At 33.8% G+C, this 18,203-nt stretch overlaps 1 protein-coding gene across 1 annotated transcript in view; it reads right to left on the bottom strand.

Annotated features, from left to right (window-relative positions):
- The window catches only part of LOC141297453 (voltage-dependent T-type calcium channel subunit alpha-1G-like), a gene marked incomplete at its 5' end in the record, with an annotated part of 48,677 nt that overhangs the window by 4,643 nt on the left and 25,831 nt on the right, over positions 1–18,203 (bottom strand). Inside the window, one exon of the mRNA XM_073827886.1 lies at positions 9,245–9,342. Coding sequence (XP_073683987.1) covers positions 9,245–9,342 — 98 coding nt within the window. The remainder of the gene's footprint in view (positions 1–9,244; positions 9,343–18,203) is intronic.

Below are 18,203 nucleotides of genomic sequence, written 5' to 3'. Positions count from 1 at the left end.
TCATTTCTGCACCACTCAAATGCTCATTAAACTGTGCTGGTGAAATAAATGTCCTGATGTTTAAAAGATAACTAACAGTATATTGATTCACATCTTACCAAAAAAATTCCTAGCTTCTATTATCCATCCATTCCATGGGTTATTGATACACTGTGCATGTACGCACAGTTCTTTTCGTATTAGCAGCCAATGGACTTGCTGCTCAGTGCTAGTGCCTGTTGTAGCAGTTGCAGAACACTTCAGAAACCCTCCACCTTCCCTAGCTCCACATGTATATTTACATTTAGACATTTAGTAGACGCTTTTATCCAAAGCAACTTACAAAAGAGGACAATGGAAGCAATCAACAAAAGTAACATGCAAGTGCTATGACAAGTCTCATTTAGCCTAACGCAGTACATGTAGCTAGTTTTTTTTTTATTATATAAAAAATAAAAAGAAAATAGATCGAATAAAAAAAGAAAAAGCACTTGCAGAACGCATATATATATATATATATATATATATATATATATATATATATATATATATGCATATATATAATTTTATACATTTAACTCCTTCAGAAACCCTCCACCTGCCCCAGCTCCACTTGTATAGATCTGCTACAAGGTGATTTTTATTCACCTTTTTTAAAATATATATTTCATTTTAAATATAATAATTGTATTCAATTTTATAATTTAATGTAATTTTTTTTAGAAACCCTATATATACAGTTTTAAAGTGTTAATTTTGTTAAAATGTTAAAAATATAAAATAGCAAAATAACATTAACATTAAGGTGTTCAAATGTTCATTTCACATTTTAGAAATATTATTACATATATATTATTTTAATAATAATATACATAATTATATTGTTTTCAATAATTACATGATTTATATTACTGTTTTAATGTATCCCATATAGTAGAGAAAAATTGTTAATTTAAATTAATTCCATTTCATTTCATTTCTTCATAAACCTTTCCCAGTTCCACCTGTAAAGATCTGCTACAGGATGATTTCATGTATATGTTAAAATGTACAGGTTTTTTTAGTTTATTAATTTCACATTTTAAATAAAAATTTAATTAATTAAATTAATTCCTTCAGAAACCCTCCACCTTCCCCAGCTCCACCTGTATGTACGTATGTATGTATGTATACGTAAGTGTTAATTTTGTTAAAATGTTAATGAAGTTTTAAAATGTCAATTTTTATAAGCGTTAAAATGTTAATTCCACATTTTAGAAATATTACATATATTTTAATAATATATACATAAACAATTTCATTGTTTTAATTTTAATTTCAATAATTACATGATTTATTTTACTGTTTCAATGTATCCCATATAATACAGAAACACCTTTTTTGTTCAATATTTATTTTAAATAATTTAATTTAATTTAATATTTTTTTCAGAAACCCTCCACCTTCCCTAGATCCACCTGTATAGATCAGCTATGGGATGATTTCATGTGTGCATTAAAATGTCCATTTTTATAAGTGTTAAAATGTTAATTTCACATTTTAGAAATATTACATATATCATTTTAATAATATATACATAAACAATTGAATTGTTTTTGATAATTACATTATTTATATTATTATTTTAATGTATTTTGTTCATCTTTAAAAAAAAAAATTAATTTAATTTAATTTGAATAATAAAGCTATCGACCAAAAGTCCAAAAGTTATTTCACTTTTCAAATTACACAAGACTACACTTGCGCAAATTACACAGTCCATTTCACTGTCTGCTTCCTTTGTTGCTCTGCCACACTCTCATCTTCATATTTTTCATAATTCTTAAAAAGTCACTCATGTGGTGGACAAAGTTATCAGTTCTTCTATGAGTCTGCATCTCTCTCTCTCCAGTAGTGCCCTCATGCCTCTTACCAATCTACAAGTCCACCACTCCAATTACTGCTGGCCTTCTGAAAATGATGACCGCGACGTCACCGCTGGCGGACACTCGACATGATGCTGTTCCTCGCCCCAAATAATAATAGAATACACAAGTGGGCAGCCAGGCGGATTTCCAATTAACCTCCAACCGCCCTCAAGTGTGGAATCATGGTGAATTCTAATCCCGAAGATGAAGTGTAAAAGAGCTCCAGACTTTCTGACAGACTAATCCACCTTCTGGGGGAGCGAAAGGGCACAAATAGTGGTCTGTCTACATATTACCAACCTTTTAAGAGATCGCTTTTCACACCTGCACACCAAATACAAGGCAGAGTGAGTCAGCTGTACACCACAGCAGTCTTGAGTATTTTGATTTGTAAGGGAACATGTTTGTCATCTACTGACAGTTTTGCCCCGACTCTTCATCAATCAAGCCATGGGTGTGGAGAACAACAGAGTGTGATGTTGATTAAGACAGCTCCTCAAAGATAGGGAGAACAGAACGACAGAGGGCAGGGAAGTATAGAGGACATAGGAGAAGGTGATGTGAAACAGAGTGGGACTGACACAACTCTGGAAAGTACAAGCTCAACCATAGACCTTGGACAGGTTAGACGCCATATTGAATTTGACACGAACAAAAACAAGACTGTGAGGGGTAGATATACAGTCTTTACAATGCCAACACTGTAGCACAGAATTTTTGGTAACACTCAACTTTTAAAACTGTTTTTCAGAAAGACATTTCACCATCTGAACAATCTGTGTGTTGTTAGAGTGCCTCCAAGTGCCTCTATAAATATTGATGATGATAATAATAATAATAATAATAATAATAATAATAATAATATGTTTATTATTGTTATTATTATTAGTACTAGTATTATTAACATATCCTGTACAATATTTCACGTTATTTGTGTAAATAAATAAAATAATAAATAAATACATATATAAATACATAAATCAATCTCATCGTCATAATTCTTAAAAATACACTATAAAAAGTTGAATTACATTTTATAAAAATAATAATAATAATCATAATAATAATAATAATAATAATAATAATTATTATTATTATTATTCACATATTTTATGCAATATTTTCAAAGGCCAATCACCTATTTTCATTTAATTTATGTAAACAAAGAAACAAACAAATAAATTAATTAATTAATGTTAATAATAAAATAAATAAATAATAAATCAATATTATTATTATTATTTATTTTATTATTAATATTTATTTGTTTGTTCCTTTGTTTCTTTGTTTACATAAATTAAATGAAAATAGGTGATTGGCCTTTGGAAATATTGCATAAAATATGTTATTATTATTATTATTATTATTATTATTATTATTATTATTAATAATAATAATAAAGTTATTATAAAGTATTTTTATAGTGTATTTTTAAGAATTACGACGATGAGATTTATGTATTTTTATTTATTTACACAAATAACGTGAAAAATAGGTGCAAAGAAAACAAACAAATAAATAAATAAATAAATACATAAATATTAATAATAAAATACATAAATCAATATTATTGTTATTATTATTATTATTTAATAATAATCACGTTATTTATGTAAACAAAGAAATAATTAATATAAATAAATAAATAAATATTAATAATAAAATAAATAAATACATAAATCAATAAATCAATCTCATCCTCATAATTCTTAAAAATACACTATGAAAAGTCTAATTACATTTTACAATACTAGTACTACCAGTTAAAATAATAATTATTACTATTGTTAATATTAATATTATTATTACTATCAACACATATTAAAAATATAACTAATAAATAATAATAATAATAATGATACTTTTTGATAATATTTTATTAACATATCTCAAATAAAAAATAATAATAATAATTGTTATCATTATTATCATTATTATTAATAATAAAAATCATTCGATCCCATCCTCAAAATTCTTAAAAATACACTATAAAAAGTCGGAGTACATTTTACAATATTAGATTAGATTAGATTATATCCTGTACAATATGTCTTACCTAAATGCCAAGCACCTATTTTCACGTTATTTGAGTAAATAAATAAATATTAATAAAAGTAAATAAATGCACACAAAAAAAATCAATAAATCAAACTCATCCTCATAATAATTTTTAAAAATGCACTATAAAAACTCTAATTACATTTTACAATATTATTATTATTATTATGATTAATAATAACATATATTGTACAATATTTCCTAAAGACTAAGCACCTTTTTTCACGTTATTTGTGTAAATAAAATAAATAAATACATATTATTAATAAAAATAAATAAATACAGAAATCAATGAATCAATCCCAATGTTAAGCACATAACTGTCAAGTTATTTGCATAAAAAACTAAAGACTAAAATAAATGAATAAATATATAAATAAAAATGCATAAATAAATCCATCTTATCCTTCATAATTCTTACATTTTTTCCTGAAGGTTAAGTACCTATTTTCACGTTATTTGTGTAATAAATACAACAATCTCATCCTCACAATTTTTCAAAATACACTAAAAAAAGTCTAACAACATTTAAAAAAAATTTTTTTTTAAATAATAATAAATAAAATGAAATACAACCCCTAGTTGCGGAAATTGCCTTGTAAAGTGTAAAGGACCACCAATCCCAATTTGCTCTAATACTCAGCTGCAAGAATTTCAAAATGTTTAAGACATGCTGCTTTAGTTTCCAGCTTGACAGTCTAATGATTGATGATTTGAGTTGAACTCCTATTATGTTTTTCCTCTCTCTCTCGTTTTGTTTTGATTAGTGCTGGAAAATAAAGTGAAAAATGACAAAGAGGATCAACAAAAATCTCCGTCACCCATTTTCCCAGCGACGGTCCACAGCAGGCGAGCCACAGATAAAATAATTTGCAAATTAATGCACACATTAGGCCTTTAATTAGTCTGGGTGGCTCCTGAATAATGAATTAGACTGTCTGCTACCACTTCACCCCCCTGTCTCTGATTGGCACAGGTATCAATTAGGTATTAATCATGACAGGAATGGATACACTCTTGTCTCCAAACTGAACTAGAAGACCAGCACCTGGATGCCATTTGTGACCCCCCGGGCCTATGGTGCAGTTTGTCTGTCGGACAGATAGACATACTAGTCGTATCCAGAGGGCAACTGAACGGGACCCCACGCAAATTGCTCTAGCTGGGCTAGTCAAAACATTCCAGCTAAATGCTACCATTGTTCAATATACATTTTACTACTCTCCACAAATAGGGACATCAAGCAGAATAGGCCAGACACGGTTCCTCGTGAAATAAGAGCCGTGGGGGAACCGCGGGCATCTCCTTGGCACGGAGGGTGATATCCGGTATATAAAGATGTGGCCAATGAAATATCATCACCCTGCCTTAGAGAGAGACTATGTGTGTGAGAAAAAGAGAGAGCCGGTCTCTATTATTCTTTCTGTGTGTGTGTGTGTGTGTGTGTCTGTGTGTAAAAAGAGAGAAGCCGTAAAAGGCACTGAAGAGGAAAATGATCTATAAATCTAAAGTCCCTAAAATGGCATGAACTCCTCTGGAGTCCAGGCTACATTTCTCATACAAATGTTGATTAAATTGCATTAATTGACCAAAGTGCTTAAATAATGTAATTCAACACAGAACATTCGGAATTTAATCAACTCTGCAGGGAATTAATAAATTGAATTAAGTTCTGAGTTCCTAACAGAAACTGGTACACATGTACCTTAAACATTCAATCACTGTTAAGGAAAAAAGAACTTGCAATATAATATAAAAGTAAACTTTTATTACTGTGCACACCAGAAGGTGGCAACAAGTGACTGCCGTAATTATTGGGCTAATTATAGAACTAGCTGGATCACTCAAAAACTTTGATACATTCAGGAACAAATAGGGACATCAAGAAGCCTTTGCGTGACTCAGTGAACCATTTACTTAAATGATTCATTCATAAACACTGGTTCATTCAGGAACAAAACAAATGACCGCCTTTGAGTGACTCATTCAATTATTTACTAAACTAATACATTCATAAACATGGACTCGTTCAGAAACAAAACAAGTGAGTGACTGATTGAATCGTTTACATAACCATTTTGTTTAAAAAACACTTTCAGGAATGTCTGAAACATTTCATAATAAGATTCCATTCGATTAACATTATTAAATGCCTTAGCTCACACTAACTAATAGTGACAAAGAAATGTTACTGGGGAATACGGTGGCCGAGAGAGCTCAACACGCTGCAACTTAAGAAAACACATGCAAACAGAAAAAAACGACAACAAATTAAAAAAAAAAACATCTTCATCAGTTTGACAACACAGGCGCTGCAAATCCTCGCAACGCAAACACAAATACGGAAACGCTGCAAACACAAAAAAAAGCGCTGCAAATAGCACGGAGCACAACGGAAATGTTTCAGGGGGACCTCAAAAAGTGACGAACCCATCTGGGACCTGATTATTTGTTCAGTGGCTGTTGGTCAGAGCAGAGGTGTTGTCGGTGAACTAAAAGGTGATAAAGATGAACTTAGTGATGGGAAAATGAAGCTTTTCGAAGCACCAAGGCTTTCCCCTCAACTGTATCGTAAAAAGGTTCATTCCTCGAAGCTTTTCAACACGTTGCACACTAACGGCATCTTGTGGTCAAAGGTGGAAAAAGTTGCTTTCGCGTCCCAGATCTCAAAGCGATTTTGGACAGTTTCATCAAATACATCAATTTGTGCTACGAAGCCGTCAGAAAAAAAAAAAATTCATTTTACTTGAATTAATCTGTAAATAAACTTTTTTATAAAATTATACAAGTACAGGCATGGTTCATGTAGGCATATATGTTCAAAGTAAATTAAGAATACTGTTGACTAATATTACTATTAATTAGAAGTGATTGTGAAGCATGGATAACTACAAAATTAACATGCACAACTACACATGTACATATTTATTCGTATTATGATTTATTCTTAACAAAAAGTGAATGACACTTGAAACCTGCGCAAGGGGTTTGTGTTATTTGAATCAGAACATGAAGCAGTCACGTGGTTGTATGCGAAAACGAAGCTTCGGATGTCACAGGTCACGTGGTTATGGCAAAACGAATCAAGCTCCGGTACAGTGCTTCAGTGTGAGATGTTTCGTTTTTTTTGATACAAGCTTCGAAGCTTCGGTGTCAAACGTCACATCACTAGATAAACTATCACCTTTTAGTTCACCGATAACACCTCTGCTCTGACCAACAGCCACTGAACAAATAATCAGGTCCCAGATGGGTTCGTCACTTTTTGAGGTCCCCCTGAAACATTTCCGTTGTGCTCCGCGCTATTTGCAGCGCTTTTTTTGTGTGTGTTTGCAGCGTTTCTGTATTTGTGTTTGCGTTGTGAGGATTTGCAGCGCCTGTGTTGTCAAACTGATGAAGATGTTTTTTTTAATTTGTTGTCGTTTTTTTCTGTTTGCATGTGTTTTCTTAAGTTGCAGCACGTTGAGCTCTCCCGGCCACCGTAGGGGAACCCTGTGTATTAAGACTTAATATAATAGTAGAAAACCCATGAAAGATTGACATTATTAGAAAAATATGATTTTATACATATTTTAGACTATGTAGGGCGCCATTATTTTGATTATGTGAAATGGTTGCACTCTGTGAGCTACTGCTGCTACCTGTTGCTATTTTTACCACAACACAACTCGGAAAATAAAATACTGATATGATTCCACATTGTTTGGTTTTTGGTTGTAATTTTCAGTCGAAAGGCAACAAGAGAAGCAATGCAAGTCTTCACTACTTTCCTAGTGGTTTGAAGAGGAGAAATTAATGGTAAGATGACGAATAAAACTTTCTAAAGACCCACGTTTTTGTTCTTTCCACTTTAGCCCTGATGCCTTTGAGGCTTTTAGTAGACCACAGCTACTGAAAAAGCTTACAAATGGCATACAAGAAATAGTCAAACAGCGAAAAAGGTTTCTCAGTGTGGATTTCACTCAACATTTGAGCCATTTCAACTTCTTGTGGGATGGTATGGCATTTGGTTTAAGCCTACACTTACAGCTGAAGTCAAAAGTTTACATACAGAATCTGCAAAATGTAAATTATTTTACCAAAATAAGAGGGATCATACAAAATGCATGTTAATTTTTTTGCATTTAGTACTGACCTGAATAAGATTTTTCACATATAAGACGTTTACATATAGTCCACAAGAGAAAATAATAGTACACTTGATTTTTAATACTGTGCTGTTACCAGAATGATCCACAGCTGTGCTTTTTCTTCTTTTTTTGTTTATGAGTCCCTTGTTTGTCCTGAACAGTTAAACTCCCAGCTGTTCTTCAGAAAAGTTTTTCAAATCCCACAAATTCTTTGGTTTTTCAGCATTTTAGTGTATTTGAACCCTTTCCAACAATTACTGTATGATTCACACTGAGGAAAACTGAGGGACTCATATGCAACTATTACAAAAGGTTCAAACACTCACTCACTGTTTCAAAGGGAAACACAATGCATTAAGAGCTGGGGGTGAAAACTTTTCGAATTTGAAGATCAGGGTAAATTTAACTTATTTTGTCTTCTGGAAAACAAGTATCATCTGTAGCTTCTGAAAGGCAGTACTAAATGAAAAAAAAAAAAAGATCTTTAGGCAAAATAAGAAAAACACACATTTTCATTCTGTTCAAAAGTTTACACCCTTGGCTCTTAATGCATTGTGATTCCTTCTGAAGCACCAGTGGGTGTTTGAACCTTCTGTAATAGTTGAATATGAGTCCCTCAGTTGTCTTCAGTGTGAAAAGATGGATCTCAAAATCATACAGTCATTGCTGGAAAAGGGCTCAAATACATAAATATGCTGAAAAATCAAAGAATTTGTAGGACGTGAAGGATTTTTCTGAAAAACAGCAGGCAGTTTAACTGTTCAGGACAAACAAGGGACTCGTTAAGAAAAAAAAAACAGCTGTGGATCATTCAGGTAACAACAGTATTAAGAATCAAATCGAGGAAATTTTTATAAATTCAACTATTATTTTCTCTTGTGGACTATATGTAAACGTCTTTTATGTGAAATATCTTATTCAGGTCAGTACTAAATAAACAATAACATGCATTTTGTTTGATCCCTCTTATTTTGGTAAAATAATTAGCATTTTGCAGATTCTGCAAGGTGTATGTAAACTTGTGTATGACTTCAACTGTATATATCCATCGCCACCTCTTTCAGTAGCCCATTTAAGTCTTAATACCTGGGGTTCCCTTTAATAATAATACAACTGTTTATTGTTAGTTGTGAAGAGCATTTGCAAAATGGTTGCTGATATTGTACTCACTGGGCACTCGGTTGATAGCCCGAAGAGGTCGAAGTACTCTGACCGTCCGGACCGCAGAGAAACTAACATTCTGCAGGTTGAGAGAGTATTCCAGCATCCTGTAAACACAAACACAAATAAAAAGTTTAAACTTTCATTAAAGCAAGATATTTGAATGCATGCACATACTAATGAAGACGCATTACCCCCGATTTGCAGTACATCTGTTAATTAATCCACGTTATTGGAATTTTTAATATCACCTGAAGGCAAAAACTGATCTGATTTTTAAACTGACGAACACAATCCATATGTATCACTTACTATGGCAGCAAAGCGTAAAAGGCCAGCAATATTTTTAAATAAACGCTGACAGCCCAGACACATTAGTGGCGTGTTTTCTGCCGAACTGCCAACGCCATTCTGTAGATCAATCGAAAGTTATCAGGATTCATCAAACAATTATACTGAATCGTTTTCAATTAGGTCAAAGAGAGGTGGAAGGAAGGTTAATGTAGAGCTTTCGCAAACAAACACATCCACAGCTGCTCCGCACATGTGAACTTCGGAGCGAGGCACATGAAAGAATCGCATGTTTTCGCAGAAAATAAACAAAGTGTGTGTCTCTATGTGCCTGTGAGCTTGCAACCGTGTAATTGCAAACCCAATAACCATCTCTAGCCATACAACAACTTAAAAACGTCAAATTACAGTATGTATCCAGTTAATACACAACGCTGATGTCGATAAGCGTATGCACATGTTAATGAGGGTTCTCACGGTCACATGGCTCACTTAGATTAAAGCTGCGTGATCTGGGGTGTTTCTCCATTCCTTCAAAATATGGATCGAGTGAAGTCGGTGACGTGCAAACAGTGCGAGCCCCATTAGCCAAGCAGGGCAGTGAGGAAATGTGTTCTGACTTTGTTGCTCCTGAAATGTGCAGAACAGCTTTGAAGGCACTGATTGGGCTTGATGGAAACCAGCTGGTGACTGGACTGCAAAAATAATAACAGTGGTGACTAAGACTAAAATTTGAAGGAATGGGAACGAAGAAAACACAAAAATATCAAACGCGAAGGGGAACACAGGAAGTGGATATGGAGAGAGGAGATTCGAGGGAGAGAGAAAGGACAAAACGCCTGTAAAGGAGGAGAGAGACAGGACATGCGTGAGGACACTCCGCAAAAATGTCCCCGGGGACGCAGGATGTGTCTAAACAAGGAGGACGTGTGTAAATGCGATAGCGTCAACAGTCTCTTACTTCTACCGTACACACGTATGAATCACTAATATGCCTGCTCGCAAACACATAAACAAAAAGTGAAGTGTCAGGCCCGGGCATTTGTCCAGTCAGCACCTAGACCTCTGTTATCTGTTTGTGTTTGGAACGGCCATGGTGAAGGATGACACACCTTCCCGGAATCTGTCCGTTTCTTGAAAACACGGTCGCACAATCAACAACAGCTCCACGCTGCGTATACAATGCCAGTTGCGAGGTCCCTATAATAGGAAAAGTATGAGCGAGCCAAGGGTCTCGGATTCAAAACAAGTGTGGCCTTCTACATCCATAAGAAATCCACGCCAATCGATCTCCGGCTGCACTCGAGAGAGCTAGCGTGCTGTTGTGTCTTGTTTGAACAGCTCCGCAACAGACTATTAAAAGGACTGAAAGACATTTAAATTCCTGCAGCATTAGAAATACCAGCTCTTTTGGGACATACTCCATTTCATACGCTATGAACCAGGGTTGTTCTGTATGATCAATGCAAGATTTGTTGGTTTACGTAAAAAGGTTGCAACAGAGTACATGCAGCATTTCAGATCTTTTTGCTTCTCTCTCGCTTTCTCTCTCTCTCTCTCTGTCTAGTCCCTTGTGGTCTTCAAAGCAGCCGTCCTGGCTGCAGTTCAATCAGAGCTTGGTGTCTTCCACCACCTGGCAGGTTAATGAGGCGAGTTTCAGAGGAGGTTCACTTCCGAACAATCAGCTCTCCATTAAGATAGAAAAGGAAGATACCCCTAACGACACACGCACCCGGCACACATACTCTCTCCTCACTTTCCCTCTCCGTCTGTCCACATGAATTAAATTCTGTCTTATTTCTTGTATCTTGTTTTAGACCAACTACAAATACATTTATATATGGTAGTGTATATGTATGAGACAAGTACAGTTTAGCACAATGCTACTGTAGCAACACTGGGCTGATGTAGTATTCCTAAAACACATCAAAATGTTTATTCCTTCTTTGCTTTACTATTGTTAATCAGAGGTAGGTTTTATTAGGGGAAGAACATTTAATTAAACAAAACTTGAGCTCCCTGCAGACAAGTTGAGTCACATATTTTGGTTGTTTTCCTGGAGGTTTCCTTATTCAGGAAACATAATCAGAATGAATCGGTTGTAAAACATCCTTAACGGAATAGTTACCCTATTATTTAAGCCCACTTAGGTGTATATCACTTTCTTCTTTTCACACAAATAATATAGTTATATTCAAAAATGTTCTGGCTCTTCCGAGCTTTATAATGGAAGTGAATGAGTGGTGAGATTTTGAAGTCCAGAAAAGTGAAAAGTAAAAAATGTTTATACACAAACGCATCGATTCACTTCAGAAGACTTTCATTTATGATGACGGTGTATTAGTGGCATGTTTAAAAAAAAAAAAATACAAGAAAAAACTTTGAAAATAAAGTACAAATTTCTACAATAAAGTTGAAATATAAAAAAATACAGTAAAAATTTTAAGAATAAATTAAAAATATTTAAAAAATAAAGTAAAATTTTGGAGAATATAGTCAAAATATACTACCAGTCAAAAGTTTGGACACACTTCCCCATTCTCTTTGATGGGGAAGTGTGTTCAAACTTTTGACTGGTAGTGCATGTCAAGAATAAAAATATTTTGAGAATAAAGTAAAAGTTTTGAGAATAAAGTTGAAATGTTTTGAGAATAAAGTCAAAGTTTCGAGAATAAAGTCAAAATTTTGAGAATTAAGTAGAAATTTTTCAAGAATAAAGTCTAAATTAAGAGAATTAAATCGTAGCAATTAAAGTTATAATATTTTGAGAGTTTAGTCTGGCATGCAAATAGCCTGAATTGTGAGCACCGGGAGAAGTTTCCAGGCTTCAAGAATTTATTTGATTATATGTGGGATTATTAGCAGAAATCGTACCATATGTTACACCCATAGGAACAGTATGCTTGAAAATAATATTTCAAGTCTTCGATTGCATTGGCCTATTTTTAGTGCATCAGCTGGCCAATAATAGCAATAAGCTTTGTGCTTTTAGTACTTTTAATATAAAACAAAGTCTCAGCTTTCAAATCTGTTAGTTTTATAGCAAATACAAACAATGTGTCTTGCAATAATATTGTGTCTTGCTCTTTATTGTGGTGAGACAGATCGTTGTATTCATGTGAATCAATCGTCTTTTTGATTACAATGAGACATTCGTTTTTATTGAATTATACTGTTTTCTTTGCGAAAATTCCACCACCTACTCCACAAAAACATCTGTGGTGTCCAATCTTTCGTTTCTCACATGTCTTTAAATAAAAACTAAACAAACATTAACATTATATTTTTATAACATTGTTATAACATGATATTGTTATATTGTCATCTTTTCTGAGGCTGTTTCATTTATAATATAATACAGTAAATGATTGGAAATAATATTTAACATCTTCCATTCATTATTTTTAGCGCGCCAGCCACCCAGTAATCGCAATAATTTTAATATAACATAGCTCAGTTTTCAAATTCTGTCAGTTTTATCACAAAACACAAATTATAAATTTGTTTTCTCTTTATTTCAAGTTTATAGCAGAAGGAAGGAACATTAGAAGAAATGGGGGAAAAAAAACAGTATAGCCTAATTTAATTAAATGAATGTCTCATTGCAATCGGAAAGATGACTGATTCACCTGCCACTTAAACTGAGGCGAATACAGCAATCTGTCATGCCACATTAAAGAGCGCGAAAAACACATTATTGTAATAGACATATAGTTTGTATTTCGTTATAAAACTGACAGATTTTGAAAGCTGAGACGTGGCAATATCTCCCGATCTAGGCCATTTGCACGCGCAATAGGCTAATATACTCTCAAAATACTATAACTTTTATCATGCAATTGCTACGAATTAATTATCGTAATTTTGACACTATTCTCAAAGTATTTTGACTTTATTCTCTAAACATTTTGACTTTATTCTCTAAACACTTCAACTTTATTCTCGTAATTTAGACTTTATTCTCAAAATAGTTGGACTTTATTCTTGTAATTACGGCTTTAATCTCATAATCTATTTTCCAAAACTTTTTAGGAAAACTCTTAGCATACAAATCGCCTTAAAACAGGTGTGGACTAAAAGCTACAAAACTTTCATTTTGATTTCATGGGGCTTGTCTAGTTGGCTCATCAACAGAAAGATTCAAACATACAGTATTTCTCAAAAAAACTCAAACCAAGGCACTCAAAAATCTTCTTAGTAAGAATAAAAAGCCTTTATTCACATGGCTTTACAATTAAAAACATCTAACATGCACCGACGCGTTGCGGCTAACTGGCCTTCATCAGGGTGTCAGTCTGCAAACACACTCAGAATCCATTTAAACAATCAATTTATCACATGACATGGTCACCTGATTAGGTATCAAGACAACACAGGCTACGTTTACATTAATCCGGATACATTTGAAAACGGAGTTTTCATTTTAAAACGCTCTCCGTCCACACTAGCGTTTCCAAGCGTTTTCCAAAAGTTTCTCATCCACACTGAAACGTAGGAAAACAGCAAATTCGCCTTACTGCGCATGCGTAAAGCCTCCAAAATTATACAGACGTAATAAGTTTTCACGCAATTCTTCTGGCGGGATAATTTACGGAAATATCTCATTATCCACTGACGCGTCTATATCGCGCTCATTCATATTTTATCTGAAAAGCAGTTGTCGTCATGTTTTGCAGGACAGCAACTGTGAGTAAATTTTCCGTCATCATTTTAGGACTGTAATTTGAGGAGTGTACAAGGTAAATCTCTTTAGCAGCAGTGTGTGAATAGCACAGGCACAATTACTGGTGTAAACATAGATATCTATTGGTACAATATGCGTCACATGACTATAAATATGCGTCATCGTTTTCAAAAGCCTCCGTTTTCACAGTCCACACTACAACGTGAAAACGGCGTTTTCTAATTTATCCACTTTGGCCGGAGTTTTTAGAAATAATCGTTTTCTGTGATAAAAACGGGGTTTTCGTGTAAATGAGAGGCCAAACCGCAGGGAAATATCTGCGTTTTCCCTTCGTGTAAACGGGGCCACAGAGACATACTTTTCTCAATTATAATCCTACCCAATAAATGAGTTTATACTAATTCAAATTAAAAAAAGAAAATAACCTATGAATTTAAATTTCAATAGAATTTTGAAAAAGTACAAAAAACAACAAAACACAATTACACAGAAAACATTCAGATCAGTTAAAGTTACTCTAAAGTTACTCTACCGACAAGCTGCATTTCTGTTTTATCAAAAGGCTTGACTTTTGCCCCTGTAAATACAGCTAAAGAGTTCCAGACTAAAGTGGACTTATTTAAGTTTCATCGAAACTTTCAATTAAAGGTTGGTATCACACAACGGAAGCAGCGACACGTACTTATGATAAGAAAGTAACAACATTCAAACCTAAGTCCACATTTATCCCTTGTGTTTCTAATTCTACACTGAACTCTTTTTATAACATATGAAACTGACAAGCTTCTAAAAGAAGAAAACAATATAATCTCTCAAAAGATGAAGCGGATGCTTTGGATTGGCTTTCAAATAATGACGATCTTGTAATAAAAAGAGCAGACAAGGGAGGCGCTGTTGTGGTATGGGGCAGAGATCAGTATATTGAAGAAGCCTTCCGACAACTACAGAACTGTGAGTACTACCAGCTCCCGAAATCTGATCCGGCAGAAAAGATTAAAGCTGAGCTGACTGATATTTTGACACATGCTAAGACTGAGGAATGGATTTCGCAAAATGAATGTGATTTTCTGCTTTGTAAAGACCCCAGAATTCCTACTTTTTATATGTTGCCCAAAATAGATAAAAATATAGAAAATCCACCAGGGAGACCCATATTTAGTGGAAATGGGTCTATTACAGAACCAGCTTCAAAATGTGTGGATTACTTTATAAAACCAATGGTTAATGAACTTCCTTCTTATATTCAAGACACAACCCATGTATTGAATATTGTTAAAGAAATGAAAAATACAGAAACCTCTATGTTGGCAACTATGGATGTTGAATCATTATATACAAATATAGATCATGAAGAAGGCCTTGAAGCATTATCACATTATTTAGAAAAGAGATCACCTTTAGAGAAACCACCAGCTTGCTTAATTTTACAACTAGCAGAATGGACAATGAAAAAAAAAATGGTTTTTTTTGTTTCAAGATCAGTTATATAAACAAATTTGGGGTACAGCAATGGGTGCTTGTTTTGCCCCTAATTATGCTAATTTATTTCTAGGACTTTGGGAAAAAAGATTTGTATTTTCGGATTCCAATCCGTACCTTGCGAATATTGTGTGGTGGGGAAGATTTATAGATGATGTCATTTTGATTTGGTCAGGCTCAGAGGTAGATTTGTAAGCTTTTCATTCATACTTAAATATTACCAATGTACATTTGAAGCTGGGTTTGGATTTTTCATTTACTCAAATTAATTTTTTGGATTTAAATATATTTAAGGATAACAAAGGAAAATTGCATACAACTATTTTTAGAAAAGAAACTGATAGAAATACTGTCTTAAGAGCAGATAGTTTCCATCCCCCATGGTTGACAGATTTCAGAGGTTAAAAAGAATTTGTGATAAAGAAGAGGATTTTGAAATCAAGGCCCAAGATATGATCCAAAGATTTAAAGAACGAGGATATACAAATAGTGTCATATATAAAGCATATAATAAAGCAAAAAATGTCAGTAGAGAAGAATTATTGGTGCAAAGGCAAAAATCAAGTAATTCTGAGAATTCTGTTTATTTTGTTACACAATATAGTACGGAGGTTAATAAAATCAAGAAAATTGTAAAAAATAATTGGGAAATCTTGATGAGTGATCCCCACCTCTGGGAAGTTCTACCTACATCTCCTTCGATTGTGTTTAAAAGAGCTCCAACTCTTAATGATAAACTGGTGAGAAGTCATCTTCCCTCTAGAAGGTTAAATGCTTGGTTAGGTCCAAATGGAGGAAATTACAGATGTGGCAACTGCAATCATTGTGAGAATATGGTGAAGATAAACACATTCATTCATGTAACATCAGGACGTGAGTTTAAGATAAATTCATTCATTAATTGTAGTACTTAATTTGTGGTGTATCGTTAGAATGTCCTTGTGGTTGTTTTTACATAGGGATGACAAAAAGGAAATTGAAGCTGAGATTGGCAGAACTTAAAAATGCTATACAAATCTGCAATCCACATTACCCCATGGCCTTACATTACAGAGATAAAAATCATGGTAATCCCAGTACATTGAAAATAGTGGGTATTGAGCATGTTCCGAGGTCAATTAGGAGAGGAGATAGAATTAAAAGGTTACAACAGAGAGAGTCCTTTTGGATTTATACATTGAAAGCAACTCAAATCCCAGGTTTAAATGGAGAATTGGATTTTTCTCCTTTTTTGTAACTGATCTGAATGTTTTTTATGTAATTGTGTTTTTTTTGTACTTTTTCAAAATTCTATTGAAATTTATATTCATAGGTTATTTTCTTTTTTTCATTTGAATTATTATAAACTCATTTATTGGGTTTGAGTTTTTTTGAAGATATGTAAATATTCCCGTGACCAAAGAGCACCGATTCAAAGACTTCACACCCCAGCAGCATCTTGCATACTTTTGGATACAGTATTTCTCTTCAGTTTTATATTTCTGTCTTGTACTTTTCTATTTATTTCTCTCTCAACAAGCTCTCAGAGACAATTGCCGTCAGGGGTGCTCTTCTGTTTTTATGGGACGGGACAGATTGATTTACTATGGTCGGAACAGAATAATCTGCCCCAAGCCTCGAATTCAGAACAGCAAAATGACAAGTTCCTTTCTGTTTCTCAAATAAGTGCTCTTCAAAACAATACCTCAACACCTAAGCCAAGCAAAAGCCTTCCAATTCAAAGAGAAAGAATATCTGGGAGCGCAGCACAGCTCTTCCCACCATGAGGAACAAAGTCAGGTTTTTGTTCTTTCCTTTTTTATTCTCTATCTTTCCCCTTGAGCCTATATACAGTATACTTTGTCAACACTGACCCATTCTGAGGCCCTGTGGTTGCTTTACAGAATAATAATCATAATGGAAGCTAATGCAGACGTATAACTCGAGTGGACGAAGAGGAAACCAGATTTGCTTTGTGTGCCTCAGCTAAAGAGCGTTCCCCTGATGGGTCGAAAATAAATGAATGAAGGGGACCTGTAACTGGCTTTTTCCTTGAGGAAGCGTTTGATAACCTTTGTTCATAATGCTTTGTCCTTGTCTCATCCTATTGACAAGGTCTAAGTCTGAACATAATGTGTGTCAGCAGCGGGTCTGGAAACAGCCGAAGAAGCATCGTTAAATCAGATGCAGAGGTGGACATTTGGATTTTCCTATCTTTCTTGAGCACAGTTGTTTGATTAAGAATTGAAGCAGTGAGAAACAGTAAGATTTGTTTGAATATAATTTGCTTTTTCCAAACAGAGCATGAGTGCAGAAGGCTATTATATCAAATCAAATGAGAATGAGGGATAATTCACCCAAAAAATGAAAATTGTGTCATTTACTCACCCTCATATCATTCAAAACTGCCATTTTAGGCCTTGAACATGTCAGAAATATCTTAATTTGTGTTCCAAAGATGAATGAAGGTCTTGGAACGACATGAGGGTGAGTCATTAATGACAGAATTTTTATTTTTGAGTTTTAAAAAACCTG

This window comes from Garra rufa, chromosome 22 (assembly GCF_049309525.1).
Source record: "Garra rufa chromosome 22, GarRuf1.0, whole genome shotgun sequence".
In the NCBI taxonomy this organism is placed as follows: domain Eukaryota; kingdom Metazoa; phylum Chordata; class Actinopteri; order Cypriniformes; family Cyprinidae; genus Garra; species Garra rufa.
The sequence above is the reverse complement of the archived record's forward strand: the minus strand, read 5'-3'. Positions and strand labels throughout refer to the sequence as shown.